This window comes from Chiroxiphia lanceolata, chromosome 1 (assembly GCF_009829145.1).
Source record: "Chiroxiphia lanceolata isolate bChiLan1 chromosome 1, bChiLan1.pri, whole genome shotgun sequence".
NCBI lineage: Eukaryota > Metazoa > Chordata > Aves > Passeriformes > Pipridae > Chiroxiphia > Chiroxiphia lanceolata.
In genome coordinates, this window is record NC_045637.1 from 17,324,070 (window position 1) to 17,342,664 (window position 18,595).

Consider the following 18,595-nt stretch of genomic DNA (forward strand, 5'->3'; position numbering starts at 1 on the left):
TCCACCTGTCCCACCCATGAACAGTCAGTTTCTCCAGAGGAATGCTGTGGGAAATGGCATCAAAAGCTTTACCAAAGTCCAATTAGACAGCATCCACAGCCTTTCCTTCATCCACTGAGGCACCTTATCATAGGAGACCAGGTAAACCTATGTGGCTAGGCCTGATACGCTGGTTGTCCTGCACATGCCATGTGATGGCATTCAAGATGACCTGCTCAGTAACTTTCTGTGGCACTAAGGTCAGGCTGACAGGACTGTACTTCCCTGGATCCCCCTTCCGGCTCTACTTTTAGACAGACATCACATTTGCTACCTGCAGTCAACTGGGACATCCCAGGTTAGCCAGGACCACTGGTAAATGATTGAAAGTGGTTTAGGGAGCATTTGGGTGAATCCCATCCGGGCCCAAAGACTTGTGTGTGTCTAAGTGGTGGAGCAGATTACTGACCCTTTCCCCTTGAAGTCCCCTTGGGGACATCAGTCTGCTCCCCATGTCTGACTTCCAGCAGGCTGGCTACCCAGAGACATAGATACATACCCACAGCCTTCATGCTGTGGCTGCAGAAGAAGTCCTTGAATGCAATATTGCTTTGTGATATTCCACAGTCTCTGCCATCCACAGCACTGTTGTCATGGTTATGTTGGCACAGTAGACACAGTTCTCTGTGCTGTAAACCATCAGCAGAAACTACAGATATGGCTGAAAAGATACTAGAAATGTTTGGATTTAAAGTTTGGGGTTTTTTTTTTGTTGTCGTTGTGGGGGTTTTTTTGTTGTTGTTGGGGGTTTTTTTCCGAATCTGTCAGTCCCTTGATTGAAACATTTCAAGCACACAGAAAATGGGTCTGTCACACCACAGGAATGGCAGGCTATTACACAAGGGGGTGAATTGGCATAAAAGAAAGACCTGAAATCAATATTATCACTCAAAACTTAGTTTCTTGAAATTTCATCCTCTGTCTACCACATTGTTTGCAAGGTTGGAAAAAGCCTAAAAATTTCATTTATGTATAGGCTGGACACTGCTGTTTTTAATCTTCCTCATCACTCTAGGACTCCTTTATCTGAAGTAGTTTCTTGCCACTCTTTGGTGTTAGCAAGGACAGAAGTGAAAAAACATCACCACCCTGTTGGAAAAAAAAAATGGGAGGAAAGTTCAACCCATAGGTTTCTGAGAGGGGTGATCTACAGGAAGGATGTAATGGGCCAAAGAATCTCTGTTTCTGTTGAGGTCTGATTTTCTAATATCAAGTAGAACGGTGAATTTTTATCCCTGGATTTGTCTGTTGAAGGTACTTTGTAGGTGTCCTTATAAGAGTCATACTTCAGAGGCTGTAGATGGACTGAATGTTTTCTGATTAATAATAATGTTTACCTTTACTGTGTGTGATTTTTTTGCTGTTGTATGATGTCTCTTTAGTTTCAGCCACGTAATTTCTGTGAGGGAATTAAGAGCAGCAGATGTAGTATTTTGTATTTTTAGAATTAGAAAAGTGAAATGTTGTGTTCTCACCCAAAAACCACCTCCTCCAAATAAAAGGTTCCTTCAACTGCACACAAAGGTGATTACAAATACCCTTTTTCACTCTACATACACACATTAAACTCACTCACCATTTTCAACTGACTACAGATACAAAACTCTATTAGTCTGAAAATTGTGCTGTCTACTGTGTCATCTCTTTGCAGCACTGGGGTCCAATATTAAGCTATTTGGTTATGGCAGCATTTCTTCCTTCTCTACCTGTAGATGCAAAGAACGTGAAGTATCTGGACATTTTCTTCCTTCCACTACAGTGTTAGCTAGTGGTGTTGTGCAGCCTTAGTTATTTTTTTTTTCCACTGGACAATGTGGTGGATTGACCTTGGATGGGTGCCAGGTGCTCAATAAACTTCTCTATCACTCCCATTCCTCAGTTGGACAGGGGAGAGAAAGTATAACAAAAGGATAGTGGGTTGAGATAAGGACAGTGAGAGATCAATTGTGATTGCCATCATGGACAAAACAGACTCAATTCATGGCAATTAATTTAATTTATTGCCAATCAAACAAAGGTAGGATGATAAGAAATAAAAACAAATCTTAAAACACCTTCCCCACACCCCTTCCTTCTTCCTAGGCTCAATTTTACTCCTGAGTTCTCTATCTTCTCCCCTCCCAGCAGCACAGGAAAATGGGGAACGTGAGTTGTGGTCAGTTCATCACATGTTGACTCTGCTGCTCCTTCCTCCTCACTCTTTTTTCCTGCTCCAGTGTGGGATCCCACCCCCAGGATACATACAGTCCTCCACAAACTTCTGCAACATGGAGCATTTCCACAGGCTGGAGTTCTTCACAAACTGCTCCAGTGTGGACCCTTGTCAACATATGCTTTCCATGAGGTGCGGTTCTTCAGGAAGAGGCTGCTCCAGTGGGTTCCCCACAGGGTCACAAGTTTTGCCAGTGATTCTGTTTCAGCAAGGGCTCCTTCCTACATGGGTCCACAGGTCCTATCAGGAACTTGTTCCAGCACAGGCTTCCCATGGAGTCACAGCCTTCTTCAAGGCACATCCATCTGCTCCGGTGTGGGATCTTCCACAGACTGCAGGTGGACCTCTACTCTATTCTGCATCTCCATGGGCTGCTCGAGCAGAGCTGCCACATCATGGTATATAGGAGGATCTTTGCTCTGGCATGTGGAGCACTTCCTCCCCTCCTTCCTCACTAACCTCGGTGTATGGAGGGCTGTTTCTCTCACATATTCTCACTCATCTTTCCGGCTGCAGTTTCACAGTATATTTCCCCCCATCTTAAATCTGTTATCCCAGAGTGGCTACCACCATTTTTGATGAGCTTAGCGATGGCCAGTGGTGGGTCTGTCCTGGAGTCAGCTGGCATTGGCTCTGCCAGACAAAGGGAAAGATTCTAGCAAGTTCTCACAGAAGTTGCCTCTGTACAACCACTGCTACCAAAACCTTGCCACACAAACTAAGTGATCAAGCCCATCAGCCTGATGCCATCCACATCTGTTAGTCATCATCATGGCTAGGCTTCACGAACGAAGATTTGAGAATCTGTTAGTCAGTATAAACTAAAACCCCAAAAATATGATGCATAAAAGCCAGTGTTTAAATCAAATTAATTTACAGTATGAAGTCTGTTCTGTGAGTTTTAAGTTAGGTTTGATGAAATTTTCTATGTATAATTAGTATTAATTCTTGGGGTTTGTTTTTGTTAATGTTTTTTCTCTTGTTTGGTTTTGGTTTTAGTTTTGTTTCTGTTATAATTTTAATTATCATTAGCTCTCTCTCATGTAAAGTGCAGTATAACCTTGTGTGATTCTACAAATAGGGGACTTTGTATGAAATGAACAGCAGCTTTGGTGGTCTTCTAGAAAGAAAATGAATATACTAGAGAGATCTATTTAAAATCTGAAGTTTTAAACCATTAATTCATAACAAAGTTTAAAAATGTGGGGGAAAAAATCATAACTGTATTTTCACTATTCACTACTGTCTTTGTAAAGTAAGATTAAATCACTAACCGTACTGTAGCATTTTATTTTAATTTCCAAATAAGGAAATAAGGATATTTATGTTCTAAATATTTATTCTACAGGAACAACAATGAGACAGTTAATTATGCCTATGAAGTAAATGAGGTTGCATATAAGTCTTCTCATTGTCTGGGAGAAACTGTGTAGTACTGACTGTTGAAGAAAATTTAATTTTTTCTAAATATTTTCAAATTTAGAATTTTTTAAGTTTAGCTCCAGCTTTTGGAAAAGAATTTGTGTGTGGATGTTCCTATTATCACATTCGTTATGTGATGATTAAATTATATATATGGAAAGTGGGGATGTGAGGTTTAAATACACTCTGTCTGACTCAGAAGTCTTTTCCATCTCAAATCAGATTACTGTCAATGTTTGTTCTGTCTAAGACTTGTTACCATAACTGTTAAGTAACAGTTGTGTGTAAAGAATTTCCCTTCTGTCCTTTCTACAGGCTAAGCTAAAAAATGGTTTCTATTGAAACCGTATTATTATTCAAATAATTTCAAGAAAGAATGCATCTTGCTAAACTAATAATGGTAACAATTGGCACCTATTCTTCCTGCTTTCCCTTTTTATGAAAAGAGATTAAATGTTTCTTCTTAAAGATGAAATTATTTTTCTACTCAACACAAATATGAATTTTTAAAACTATATTCTACAGGAGTGTATAAAAGCCAGGAAGCTCGGCTAATGCTCCACATATATCTCATTAAAGCACCCTCCCATACATCTGCAAGCAAGTTGAAAGAGGAAAAATGGGCTATGGATGGTTTTGTGAGTATATTTGGGTTATAAAAGAGAGATAACTTTTTTTCTTTGTTTGAAATCATGATGGTGTTTTACACCCAAAAATCCTGAGACATATCAAATAGAATCTTGTTAGCAAGGCTGATGCATTAAATTAAATGAAAATTTTGTTGTAAGATATAGGAAACCAGTCTGAGGGAAAATATGGGAACAGTCATGCAGTGTAGACAAAATTATAAAGTGTGCTAGTACAGAAGTATTGCTTGTAGGTTTCTTTTCATTTTATTCTAATATATCTACAAGTTTCATCATACTTATAATATCAATTTATTGTTATATTAATAAAATAACAATTTTTATCATTATGCTAGCAATCATGTTTTACTTTTTGGTGATATTTTCAGGAATACCATTAAAAACATGAATGGTTACATATACAGGGAAAAAAAATAGATTACTCCAATTAAGCATTAGGCCTCTTGGAGATTCTAGGTCTAAGCTTATTCTTTAAAAGAGAGAAGAGAGCATATAACTGAGAGGAGGAGAGGTGAAGGAGAGGGGTAAATAGAAGAAACAACAGCCCACGTGGCTGGGATGTGTTTAAATCATGAACAGGAAATGCTTTCAAAGAAAAGATAAAGAAAAAAGTAGATCTTTCAGAAAAGAAAGGGCCTAACATAGTTTAGATTATTATAAACACTCATACATCCTTACTACACCATCTAATTTTTCAAGGAATTTGTCTTTTTCCTTGTGTTTTACTTCCTGGTAAAACACTACAGTGACACCAATATGGGTACCTATACCAAACAAAGAGAACAGGTGTATACTGAAGTGTACTCACAAATTGTGGCACTGCTTCAATATTCGTTTTAAAAAAGGTGCAAAATCAAAACCAAAGCACAAACAAACCCTAAATTGACCAAGCAATAAATGTACTGGTAAAAAGGCTTAACTTTCTTGGCTTGAACAAACTTTAGGCTTCATGAGCATGCTCCTGAGGTGACAAAAATATGGCAAGAGCAAGGAAATTGCTTTCAGACTTCTGAATATACAAAAACAGACTTTTTTTTTTTTTTTTTTAATCTTACAATAGCTTAAAAAGGCTGCTTTACTCCAAAGTAAGAAATTCACTTGAGAAAGGCGCTCTTTCTTCAGTGAAAACATAGCTTCAGGTCACTGCTGAAGGCATACTGTGTCTTGAGAAAGGGAAACAAGGGAAAAAGTTGAAGGGACCTGCCTAGGAACCACTGAATTTAAACCTAATAACTATCCTTAGAAGCAAGTATCTGTCAGTTTGTATACAGTGCATTACTTTAGACTGTACTTACTCTAATTAAGAGAGATAATCATAGGATCACAATCATCTCCTCCCTCCCACAAGTATTTTAGTTTATATTATTTTGCCCTTGTACCAAAGCCTTATTCAATATTCTTCTGGTTCACAGCTGCATAATTCAGTAATTATTGGGATAAGCACTGAAAAAGATCAAATAAACTGTCAATTAATGTGAGGTCTTTTTTATTTAGTTTAAAAGTAGTTATTAAAACCTCAATACTTGCATCCTTAGGATTATATGCAATATAAATTTTTCCATCTACCTCCTAAACAAAACAGAAAATTATGACGTATATAAGATCTTAGAAATACTGACATCTGAACTCCCAGAAACTTTATGTTTTACTGTTTTTTAAAAAAATACAGTTAAGGGTATGAGGTATAAGGTATCGTATAAGGTATCATATGTGACTATAAGCCACCATATCTGAGGTATGCCTTTTTATTTGAGCTTTTTATAGAGATTTTCTAGAAAAAGAGGGTGTTTATAATGGGGAGTAACAGCTATAAGTCAAGCATATTAGGATATAGAATAGAATAACTCCCTTTCAAACAGATGCTTGTAACTTGCAAAAAACTTTTCCAAATTTAATTCAGAGTACTTTTTGTTTACAGGTTTCTGCTGAACCTGATGGAGCAACATATGTTTTTCAAGGATTCATCCAGGGTAAAGATTATGGCCAATTTGGACTTCAAAGATTAGGTATTCAGCAAATTCTAATTCTTTGCCAGTTCGTTGTTTTGTATTCTGTATGTTATCAGTATTGACACTGTAGTTAATACAGCTATAGAGAGATTTACAATCTTTGAACAGATTTTGTTTAGCATGTTTACCACTTCACTATTTCATGCACACAGAGACAAAAATAGCTTCTCTGAAACAAAACGTTTTGAATGCTGTTCCCACACAATTTTCCTCAAAACATCCATGGTTGTTGGTTTTTTTGTTTGGTTGGTTGGGGTTTTTTTGTTGTTATTTGGGCTTTTTTTTTTAAATTTCTATATATTGCCTTGTAAAATAAAGAAAGCAAGATGTTACGATGGATGCCATTCTTAAAAGGTCCAGTTAAAAGCTTAAAAATTAACTTTGAAGATGCATTGTTATTGCTTTCCTCACATTTAAAAGTTGTATAACTTGTCTGTGTATATAATGTAGATAATGTATTCCTCAACCATGCAGAAGGTCATATTCCTATTTTTTCATCAATATCTGGCTTTAGCTCTTCACAGTTGTTCCTACCTCTTTCACTCTGTGTATCAATACAATGCCTAAGGAAATAATGAATTTTCAGTTTGCCTCTTCAGATGATTGACCGTTTCATTGACATTATGCTTGGTTTTTATACATGTAGTATTTATTAATTACTGAAATATGGAAATATAATCAACAATATAATCAATATAACATATGTGTTATTATCAATTTGACTTTTTGTAACACAGTACATTAATGTGTGTTAATAACATCCAAAACTTAAATCCCATGCAGAATTATGCTGTAAGATATTTACTATACCAGAGCATATGTATTGTTCTCCCAACATATTGCATCTACTTATTAATCAGAATATGATATATATATATATATATATATATACTTTCCAGATGGTCTCAGCATACAGCTGTATCTATGCAGCTGAACACATTTTGATGACCCAATAACAAGGCGTTATTGAATTCTGAAGATTATGGAGTAGTATGTGCTGGAGATAACAGACACATATATGATATTACTTGTTTTTTCTTATTTTTTTTTTAGGTCTCAACATGTCTGAGGGTTCAAGTTCTTCTAATCAACCACACGGTACAAATAGTAGTTCAGTGGCCATTGCTATCCTTGTGCCTTTCTTTGCCCTTATATTTGCTGGTTTTGGCTTTTATCTTTATAAACAAAGGTAAGTACTAATTATATATACAAAATTCCTCTAATACTCTATCTGTTGGTGATTTTATTGCCTTCAATCTTTGCAAGTGAATAAGGTTTTCTGTAAAACCACAAAGTGTTTGCAAAATATGGAAACCTTCTTCCTACCTCCGTTAAGGTCTAGTGTAATGATTAAGGGACAAGTTTATTGTACTGCGCTATACTTTCATTCCTACCTATTTAAAATTTTATAAATTTCTTCCTTCATTATAATAAAATAGATGTTATAAATTATTGGCATATGGTGAATAATATAATTTGTAGACTTTATGTGTATTTACAATGAATTGCCTATTTTTCTTCGTGTGACAGAACTGAATCATATTCTGAGTAGTTTATTTTAATACTTACTCTTTTTATTGGCATACAAGTATATGCAAGTATGTCATTGAGAGGTTTCATTGTGGAACTGTTTCTATATCTGAAATTATTAGTTCATATGCAATTATGTTAAACAGCCACCAGTCTTTTCAGTTTCATACTCTGAGTTCAACAATTTTCTTCATGTTATCGAGACCAGTATTAATTCTTTGGATGCAGTGTCAAGTAACCTTTTCCCATAGCTTTAAAGGATTAGATAACTGAAGAAAATTTAACTGCTTTAACGACAATTCATTGCATATTAACTGCCAAAATGTTAATTTACGTCTGATAATCTGACAATAATACTAGTAATATACTCTACAGGATAACGGTATTTTAAAACACGTACCATGATTTTTAAACAGCACTACTCGTTTTCAACTGCTTCAGAATATGAAAAATTGCCCATGTAATTTTTTATGTATTTGTTATTACCTGTATGCTGTAAGCACTGATCTTTGCACTTTATACTGATGATTTACAATATAGTTTGCATTTTGTATAACAATATGGATGAAAAGGTTTTAAGAGTTTGAACTCTGGTATTTTGAGTTATTTAGTGAAAAAGAAAATGTTTCAGCTATATTTCTTGGTAAACTTGTCAAGTCTCCAAATGCGAAAGAAAACCTCAGTCATCTGGATGGGGGAATTGTTGTGTCTTTACAAGATTTTATTGTACTCTTTGCTATTTATCATCTGATCGTCCAATTGTAATGGATAACAGCTTGGATAATGGATCTAATAACAATGGATAACCTCTTCTAAGGTTGTTAACTAAGTTTCTAGGTGAACACCATTTTCAATGAATCATAAATCCCTTAAATTTAATAAAGACAGTACTAATTCTTAGCATAGATATTGTAAAAATAGCCCCAAGATGTTATATTTATCTCCTATAACTGGAACTGGGAGCTAAATTCTGTTCTGATTCTTAAACTTCATTAAGTCAGTGAGAAAAACTGCAGTTACAAATGCTCTGTTTTTCTTCTACAGGACTGCACCTAAAACACAGTATACAGGATGCTCTGTACATGAAAATAATAATGGACAAGCTGCTTTTGAAAACCCCATGTATGACACAAATGCAAAGTCAGTGGAAGGGAAAGCGGTACGATTTGACCCCAACTTGAACACTGTTTGCACAATGGTATAATGTGGTAATGATTTGTCTTCAAAGTCTGGGAATTGACACACAACACAGTGCACACACAGTTCACTGATTGAAAAAAAAAAGAAATTAAAAAAGTTAAAGCACACTTTTCAGGATGTAGTGGGTCACCTTTTCCTGAGGATGATAGGCAAGTATGCGTTGCAGTTATTTTGTTTTCATTTTGTTTTTCATAAACTGGATCAGAATTCTTCATGTATGCCATGGAGAGTGTTAAAAAAAATTGCTGCACTCCATGAGTGCTACTCACAGTTTATTTGCTTTTTTAAAAAAGGAGGTTATTCTAAAACATAAAACGTATTTGCATATATTGGAGGAGCATCCACTATCAGTATTCTGTGCTTTATAAAAACTATAATAGAGGGACTGGGTTAAAAAAAAAAAAAGATATAGGTAGAAAATAAGAGCTATACTTACAGGAGACAATAGGTCACTGATTTCTCTTTAACAGTCATATGCTACACCTTTCTCATGAGTTGGTACCTCTTTTCCTTTTTCAGCCTGTTTAGTATTTTATTTTTCTCAGTACAGTTAAGTTTTTAAGTCCAGGATGTAGTATTTAGAAATCAGCAACTATAACTTTCTCTTTTCATGCCACAGAAAAAAAAAATTGAATCCATATTCTTATTTAATGAATTTCCTTCCCTGCTTCACAACTTGCTTCATTTTCATGTTCCAAGTCAAACCTATTTTCTGTGTTTCCATTAACAATACCCACAAATGTTAATGTTTATATATTTCTTTTTTCAATCATACATCTGGACAAATTTTACAATGAAGAAGCTAATACGAACTGAGCTTTGTATGTGACTACGTTTGGTAATGTTGAAGAACATTCAAGAGTGACCATCTTACATTTTTTCAAAAATGAAAACATAATTTAATGATATTTCCTATTAAAAAATGCAGTTTACAGTAACATTAGTAATGAAATCCATATATCAAAAATTTAAGAGTCCATCTTTCAATCCGTGTTAGTTAAAACTAGGCCATATCACACCAGTTTATTCCTTCAGCATTTTAACAAAATGCATGCACAAAGCATGATAAAATCCCATTGAAGCTGATGGATTCTAAGAGACTTCAATGAACTTTGGATCAGATCTACAGGGCAAAAGGAAGTTATAATTTGAAAATACTGTGTTTTCACATCTATTTTGTCTATATATTCCGTACTTTAGGGAAAAAAATCCTTACAGCTCATTTAAAATTAAATATATTACCATAGTGCAATGAAAAAAAATTGATATATATATATATATATAAAGCCATGATTTTGTTAGGGACAATCCATTCATTTTAGGGACAATTCAGATTCCACAGCCCTCAGATACAAGTTTTAGACGTTCCAGAATCACTTCTAAGGAAATGCATTTTTTAGTTTTACAGTTATTTCATATCAGAATTATTCAGTGGGAACCCAGTAATTTATTTGATGTAGGTCATTGTCTTCCATTCATAGCATGACTCACAAATGCTGTGTGTTAGCCAGTGTGAATTATCTGTTATTGTCCCTTTCAGACATTAATGATTCTGTGAAAATCTAAACTTTTTATTACCGTAATAGAGAGTGCCTACCAAAAATCATTGTACCCAGGATTGCTGCTTGGATTTCTATAATGTTTGATGAATTTCTTATAAACCATTTTACAACACTTTGTTTTGAATATTCATACAACTCTGTCAAACTGTATTCTACTAAAAGGATGCTGTTTTATATTTTATACCATTGGTTGTTATTTATTCTCGTTTATTCAAATGACTGCAATAACTATGATTCATTCATTAATGTTAAGGTTAATACATTTGAGATCGTTTAAAATGTTTCTTCTGCAACTGGCTACTCCTCTTATATTAATGCATACACTTTTGTAAAGAAGTATATTTTTATGAAAAAGGATTTGTAAAAGTATGATGTAAATTTTCAGTGCAATGTAAACAAAATAAAAATGGACAATTGCTTTTTTAAACTGTGTTTCTTCTTTGGAAGATGAGCTTTAAAATTATTTCAGTTGTGAAGATGAGAAAACAACCAAACTAAGAATTCAAATTTGGTATTCTTTTGGGTTTCTAAAATCATGTTATTTTTCCTGAATCTTTCTGTGAATTTTAGGTGAAACTACAAGATTTAGATTACTTTCAAAAACAACTGATAAGCATAATGTGTAAAACTATTTTTTTACTAAAATCAATTTTCTGTTTTACTTGAAGAAGCAGATTTACACAACAGAGGCCTACAGTTGTCAATCCAGTGAAAAGCACTAGGAAAAAAATTACTTTAAAAGAAAAAACTAATTTAGAAAACTTTAGTATTCCTCAAGGTTATAGACAGCCTACTTTGTACATTATTTTGCTACCTTTTTGCAGAAATATACAGGACATACATATTAACAGGTAGTACCAGTACATACAGTATTTTCTGACATTAAAAAATCCCAGTGTTTCTTTTAATCACATTCGACTGGAAGGAGGGATCTTAGTTATATTACTAAAGTGTTGAAACTATCTTTTAACTATCCCTTTTACTTAAAAGCATGGAAGGTGGGTGACGAATCCTGATCTGAAATGCTATTCATAGGATAACTTGGGGACAAAATAGTCTAAAATTCATTTGTGAATTTGGTGCTCTATATAAATTGAAAAGACCCATTCAGGTCCATGTTGAAATCACTAAAATTTGTGTTGCTAAATACATTGGAAAGAGAAGCACGGAGTCACTGTAAAGTGATATCATGAAGATCATGCACTAATGTTTTGGGGGGGAGGGGGATTCTAGAGCAAATTACTTAATTCTGAAAAGCAAGAAAAAGCCAATTTCACAGTGGCCAAATTTTCACATGCAACCTAGAATCTGAAGTTAGGCTCTTCCTTTTTTTGTTTATGCATTATATGTTTTTACATACAAAAGTAAATAAAACTTACATTGAATTAGTTCCACAATCCTGTTAATTAGTTTAAGCTAATATATCCAGCTTGCAATTTTCAAGAATTATACTGACTTTCTTGTAATAGAGAGTGCATTCAATCATAATAGATTGAATTTGGGGTTTGATTAATTTGTTTTAGTTTTGTAAATTGGATCAGTTTGTTTGTTTAAGGCTTTTTTAATTTTGATTTGGTTTGGGGAGGTCGTTTGGGTTTTTTTGGCTTAGTTCCTGAGCTTTTTGACTTATAAAATGTGTGTGAACTGTTCAATTTCTGAGTAGCAGAGTGGTCAGTTTTCACTGTGGCAGATGGAATTCAAAGTTTTGGTTGTTTAATTGGAGTTTGTTAGCCCAGTCTACTCACTGTTTCTTATTTTTCTTGGAACGGTAGCAGAATGGAAGATAGCCCTTTGGCTACATTATTCAAGCAAACACAGTATACAGAGAAAATCTGTATATCAGAAAAAATCAGAATAAAGAAATCAGAAAAAAGAATTGAGATTGCCATGCAACTCTGTGAGTCTTTCAAGATGAACACAGCTTCTGCAATACTACAGACTGAGATTTAAAATTTAATTTAAGACTGAGTCCTTTTTATTCTACATTATCTGTGTGTCAAGACCCATTTAGTCCACTACAGGTCATTAGATCATACTACAATCTGGTTCATTACTGGAATCCAGAAACTGTATAGAATCAACTAAACTCACCAAAATAGCAGTTCTGGTAAAACTCCTCAGAATCGTCATAAAATTGAGCTAAAAATGTCATATTTTACTTTATTTTGTGAAACAGAGCTGGCATTAATATGTAGACATCTTATCCTTGAGAAATTCCGTGACTAAAGTAGAACAAGCTGTTCTTGTCAAGGAAATGGTTTAATGGCTACACCTATTATTGCTTCATATAGAGAGCTAATGAGAAGTGAGCCTGTAGCCAAGTCATTAAGCTGTTAATCTAGGTGAAAGACAGATTTCCTTTTCCATGCCTTAAAAGCATGCACCTCAACCCACTAGTACAGTTGGCTGAAGTGTTATGAAGTATTCCTCATTTTTTCCAACATTAGTGAAATTTGGGGAATTTAATATCTTGGATATCACTGCACAAAGATATCAGCAGATCTGTATCCCAGTGTGTAGATTCAGTGTGTAGATTTACTACTTAGCTACTACATTATTTCAGTAAAGCATAGATGTCTTGTGACAGAATATACTTTTTTTTTTATTGTTATTGTCCAGATTTCTGCCCGTGGTCTGTCTGTAAAAGATCACCTGTTCCACAATGGAAGAGTCAATATGTTTCAATATGTGTTGAAACATCCTTATTTTTAGGATGATCAGAGTTGGAGAAAAATATATCTTTTATCATTTGTCATATTAAAATCCTACAATCTTTGAGAGATTAATTTATGGAAATTAATTTATGATTTCAGATTTTCAGTGGGAATTGATATAAGTACCTGAAACATCTAGGTGACCATTCAAGCAATGGTACATTCAGCAACCAAGTTCCAGGGCTCGTCTCACACACTTTGCTAATAGTCTTACTAGCCTTTCATGGTACATCAGAAAGTCTTCTTATGATCTCCCAAAACCACAAAATTTCCTTTCATTTCTTTGAGTTTCTATGATTTAATTTTGATTTGGTTACCAAAAATTCAGTCAAACGTGATAGAGGAAGATACACTAGGTTTGTTTTCTGGTAATCTGTATTACTGGTTAGCAAATAAACATGTTATTCTTTACTTCCTTTTATATGTTTCTCTGTGAAAAAATTAATTCTTGCACGAGAGAGTGTTCACATGAGACAAACAAGATACAGTGTTTAGGAATGCAACTGGGTTTTAAGATTCCTACTCGGTATATTTATTTTCCAAAATCTTTGTGTGATTCCATCTGCCCTTTTTTAGACAAATGAAGCACTAATTTGGTTTTATCTTTAGTTCCAGACTAAATTTCCCACTGCCTGATGATTTTCCCCATCATCTACTATGTACCACTGTCCTAAGTGACAGCTAGGACAATTGAAAAATTATTCATAATTTGGTTTCCTTGTGTAGTAAAATAAGTGTAATAAGTAAGAGCTTGGGCAGATACTTTTGAATAAGATTTTTTAATGTCATGTATTAAGCAGGACCAATTAAATGAACATTTGATTACACAAAAAATATTTCAATGAAGTCGCTGTGTTCCCATTTATTATCTTCTTGTTTCTGAAACTAAGGCAGCATAACATGCTGACTTCCTGAACCAGGAATAAGTATAGTAATAGTTCTGAAATGTAGGTCCCATCATTTTATGAAAAATTGTGAATGTTGAAGACATATATCATAATAAGTGTACAGGTAATATTTGTCAGTACTGTATACCAATTCATGCCAAATCAGCCAGATGAAGCTGATTAAGTCAAATCACACTTTGTCTATAGTATATTTTAGAAAGTGCCCTAGTGGCAAAACAGACTGGAGAGAAGGCAACTTCCAACAAAGGAGTTGCACATCCATTTTAAGTTAAAAAACATATTAACTAATGTCCAGAATTTTATGTTCCAGCTTCATGTCCACATAATGTTTGTGAAAATGAACTTGGATCTCAGTTATCGAGTGCTAATACCATAATTTGTATTCCTAAGGTAAAAGATTCTATGTAGGGGCAAAATAAATTATATAGTTATCTTTTCCAATAATGTTCTGGTTCTGGTTTTGGCTAGGCTAGGTTTTTTTTCCTTCACAGGAGCTGACATAAGCCTGCGTTTGGATGTGTGCTGAAAGTAGTGGTGATCATATTGGGAAGTCTTTGGTATTGCTGAGCAGTGCTTACACAGTTTCAAGGTCTTTTCTGCTTCTCAACCACCCCACCAACGAGGAGGTTGGGGGTGCTCAAGAAGTAGGGAGGTGACACAGCTGGGACAGCTGACCCCAACTAACAACCCTGAGTTAGCTCAGTTGGTTAGAGCATGGTGCTAATCACACCAAGGCTGTGCGTTTGATCCTCTTATGGACCATTCACTTAGGAGTTGGACTCAATGATCCTTGTGGGTCCCTTCCAACTCAGAATATTCTGTGAAATTTCTGCAAAACTGACTGAAGGGATATTCCAAACTATATGGTATCATACTAAGCAAATAAAACTGGAGTAAGAAGAAGGAAGGGGGGGATATTTGAAGTGATGGCATTTGTTGTCCTGAGTAACTATTCTTGGATAGTGATGGAGCTCTGCTTTCCTGGAGATGGTTGAACACCTGCTTACTCATGGGAAGTGGTGAATTAATTCCTTGTTTCACTTTGCTTGCATGCGTGGCTTTTTTGTTACCTATTAAACTGCCTTGATCCCCACCCACAAGGGTTTTCACTTTTGTTCTTCCAATTCTCTCCATGACCCTGTTGGCCGGGCAGTGAGCAAGCGGCTGCATGGTGCTTAGTTACCAGCTGGGGTTAAGCCATGACATTCCTTTCTAGCACCCAACATGGGGCTGAAAGGGTTTGAGATAATGACAGGTTTTATTAGAATGTACTAGGTTCAATTTACAGCTGTTACATCTGTTAAGCTGTTAATTGTCAGGCTCCAGAGGCTGCACCCCATGGAAGGGAAACACACTGGACCAGTTTGTGAAGAACTGCAGCCTATGGGAACAACCTGATCACAGGGATGCAACACATCTGTGAAGACAGGCTGAGAGAGTTCAGGCTGTTCAGCCTGGAAAAGAGAAGGTTTTGGGGAAACCGTAGAGCAGCCTTCCAGCACCTAAAGGGGGCTTACAATGAGTCTGAAGAGGGACCTTTCACAAGGACATGTAGCAATAGGACAAGGGGGCAATGGCTTCAAACTGAAATAGAGTAGGTTTAGACTGGATATTAGGAAGAAATTCTTTACTGTGAGAGTGGTGAAGCACTGGAGCAGGTTGCCCAGAGAGGTTGTGGACTGGAGGTGTTCAAGACCGGGCTGGATGGGGGCTCTAAGTACTCTGGTGGAGAAGCGGATAGAAACTAGATCATCTTTAAGGTCCCACCCAACCCAAGACATTCTGTGGTTCTATGACCCTCATCAGAGAAGTTCGTGTAGGACTGTCCTTTCTGACAGAATATTATATCTAAACGCTCTACGTCTTCTGTGGTGATTCTTGTGAGACATTCTGCTTTTTCATTTTATAACATTCAGCAGTGATAAGAGTTTAGTCACTGAAGTGCTCAAATTCAGAAACTGGGAAATAAGAAATAAAAGCAACCTCTTCAAACTGTGAAGAACAAACTTCTCTCTAAAGAAGCATAACACAGAAGGATTCTGCTCCCATGTATCAATTAAAGAATTTAAATATCCATAGGAAATCACCACATCTATGGTTAGCCCACCAAGAGTGGACCAGTAATGTAATCTGAGTGGAGTCCCTATGATTATTATTTTATTTTCCCCATAGGCATTCAGAAATAGGTTGATCCTAAAAAACTGGTCTGTTTGATCTTTGATTCTGAAACCAGAAGACCAATATCAGACTGATGTGACTTTACCTTTCAGGCCGTTAGAGCAACTTAATCTGTTTACTCCACCTATGATCATTACTTGGCAGAAGTTTCTGTTCTTCCATGTCTTATCTGTTGAGTTATTTCTTAACAGTTCGATCGAAATAAAGTTTAGAAGAGCACCTCACAGGGACAGGAAATTAGAAAATCTTCGTGAACTGGGTCATCCTTGTTTTAATGACCTATTAACAATATGACTTACATGCTTTTTGATAACATTTCTGGGCTTTATTTTTCTTAAGGTAGAATTAATAAATATATTTTATCTTTAAAAAATCAGTGTAAAATATTTTGACACTTGCAAATTTATACTTATTTTATTTGTAAAATATATTCTTAAATTACATACATAAAGTCATGACAGTGTGTTACTGTCAATGTTATGTAAACTTCAGTATTTATCCCTAAACTCATGGACAAAAGAAAATGACTGAAAAGTTGTCACTGCACTTACTACTGCTGCTTTTAAAATGCCTACAAGTAAGTTTAAGATTGCCAAAGGTGAACCAGGACCTATATTAGATGTAAAATGGACTAAATAAAACATATTTCCAATAAAGTAACTGTGTTTCTCCGTTTTTGTTATCTTCTCTGGATGCTGAAACCATGTCAATGTTTTATAGATTACCCACACCTAAAAAAGACTAGTTGTGCAACATCAGTCATGTCTGTAATTTAAAATAAGATCATGGTGGATTTTGTCATTACTGAAAAGGCAAAATAATATATTTGGCCTGGTGTACAGAGCTTTCCTGTCAATAAAGAAATTGATACCACATGTGAATAAGCTGAGATGAGCTGTCAATTTCTCTCCAAGAAAGAGAAGAAATAGTAAAAGAAAAATTCCTTAGAAGAGGCAAAAAGACAAAAGCAAATCTCTTTTTTTTGCATAGAAAAGATTAAAAGATTCATGGTAAACCGTTACCACAGCTTTAGCTCATGAGACTGTGGAGTTTTTGTGAGTTTTTTTTTTGTTGTGGTTTGGGTTTTTGTTGTTTTGTTTGTTGGGGTTTTTTTTTGTTTTGTTTTAGTCTTCTTTCACAGAGTAACCTTTTCTGAGAAGACAGATCTTTTCTTTTACTTCATGTAGGTGTGATCTTGCAAGCTCTGAACTTTCATGACAGTATCTCTGCTCCTCTTGACTTCTTTCTTAGTGGCAACTGAAGAGTGATGCTGACCACCCACAGTGTTTTATGAGACGGGAGGAAAAACTGAAAAGTTCAGAGACCAGAGACAGATGCATTTTTTTTTTAACTGTACAAAGAAAGAAAATAAATCGAGCAAACAAAATGTCCGCTGTAGAAAGTCATGTAGAAAAAAGTTCTAGTTGCATGAACAAAGGTCCCACCCTAGTTAACAGAACTATAATTCCTCATGTTGATTCAGCACATTCTGCATTCATTTCTGGATCACATCTGAAAAACTAACAAACTGGAGACAACAGAGGCAAAAGCAAAGAAAGTGATTAATTGGACAGGGAAGGTACTTCAGGCAAAAAAATTAAGGGCTTATGCGATTACAAAAGCTGTTGCAAATGTTTCTTTTTTAAAATAGAAGAATAATTAATGAATTGTATCTGTAAATTCAAATTACTACAAATTGTACATCCACTAAATTTTGTCCAAGAGCAAGATTAATTTAATTATTATAGTAAAAATTACCAGAAGAAAAATATGTATGTTGATGAGGCTACCGATATAAATTTTTCCCATCTCTGGAACATGAAACTTCATACTTTAATTCATGTCCTCATAGCAAAACATTTGCTTTATAAAACAGTGGATAAAATAACACAGAGAACATTTATTTGTTCTCAATATATCAAGAAATATATTTTTTCAATTGGTATATAACGTACATTTGAATCAGACAGTTTCTCATTGATATGAAGATATATCATGGAAAAATGAATTACTCACAAGTAGCTGGTATCTCTTTTGATCAAATGGTTTGCCCCTCTCCTGCAGAGAATTTCAAAATTTAGGACATCAGGAAAATCTTTGCTTACTGTGACTGTGAAAAAGAAATGTATCATTGCTGATCAACCACATCCTTTAGACTGAGAACATTGAAAGAG

At 35.1% G+C, this 18,595-nt stretch overlaps 1 protein-coding gene across 1 annotated transcript in view; it reads left to right on the forward strand.

The window, feature by feature from the left end:
- The window catches only part of CSMD3 (CUB and Sushi multiple domains 3), a 605,915-nt gene extending 594,867 nt beyond the window's left edge, over nt 1–11,048 (forward strand). The window contains 4 exon segments of the mRNA XM_032696902.1: nt 4,199–4,311; nt 6,239–6,326; nt 7,383–7,518; nt 8,904–11,048. Of these exon segments, the coding sequence (XP_032552793.1) occupies nt 4,199–4,311; nt 6,239–6,326; nt 7,383–7,518; nt 8,904–9,063 (497 nt within the window). The 3' untranslated portion in view covers nt 9,064–11,048.
- The last annotated feature ends 7,547 nt before the right edge of the window (nt 11,049–18,595 follow it).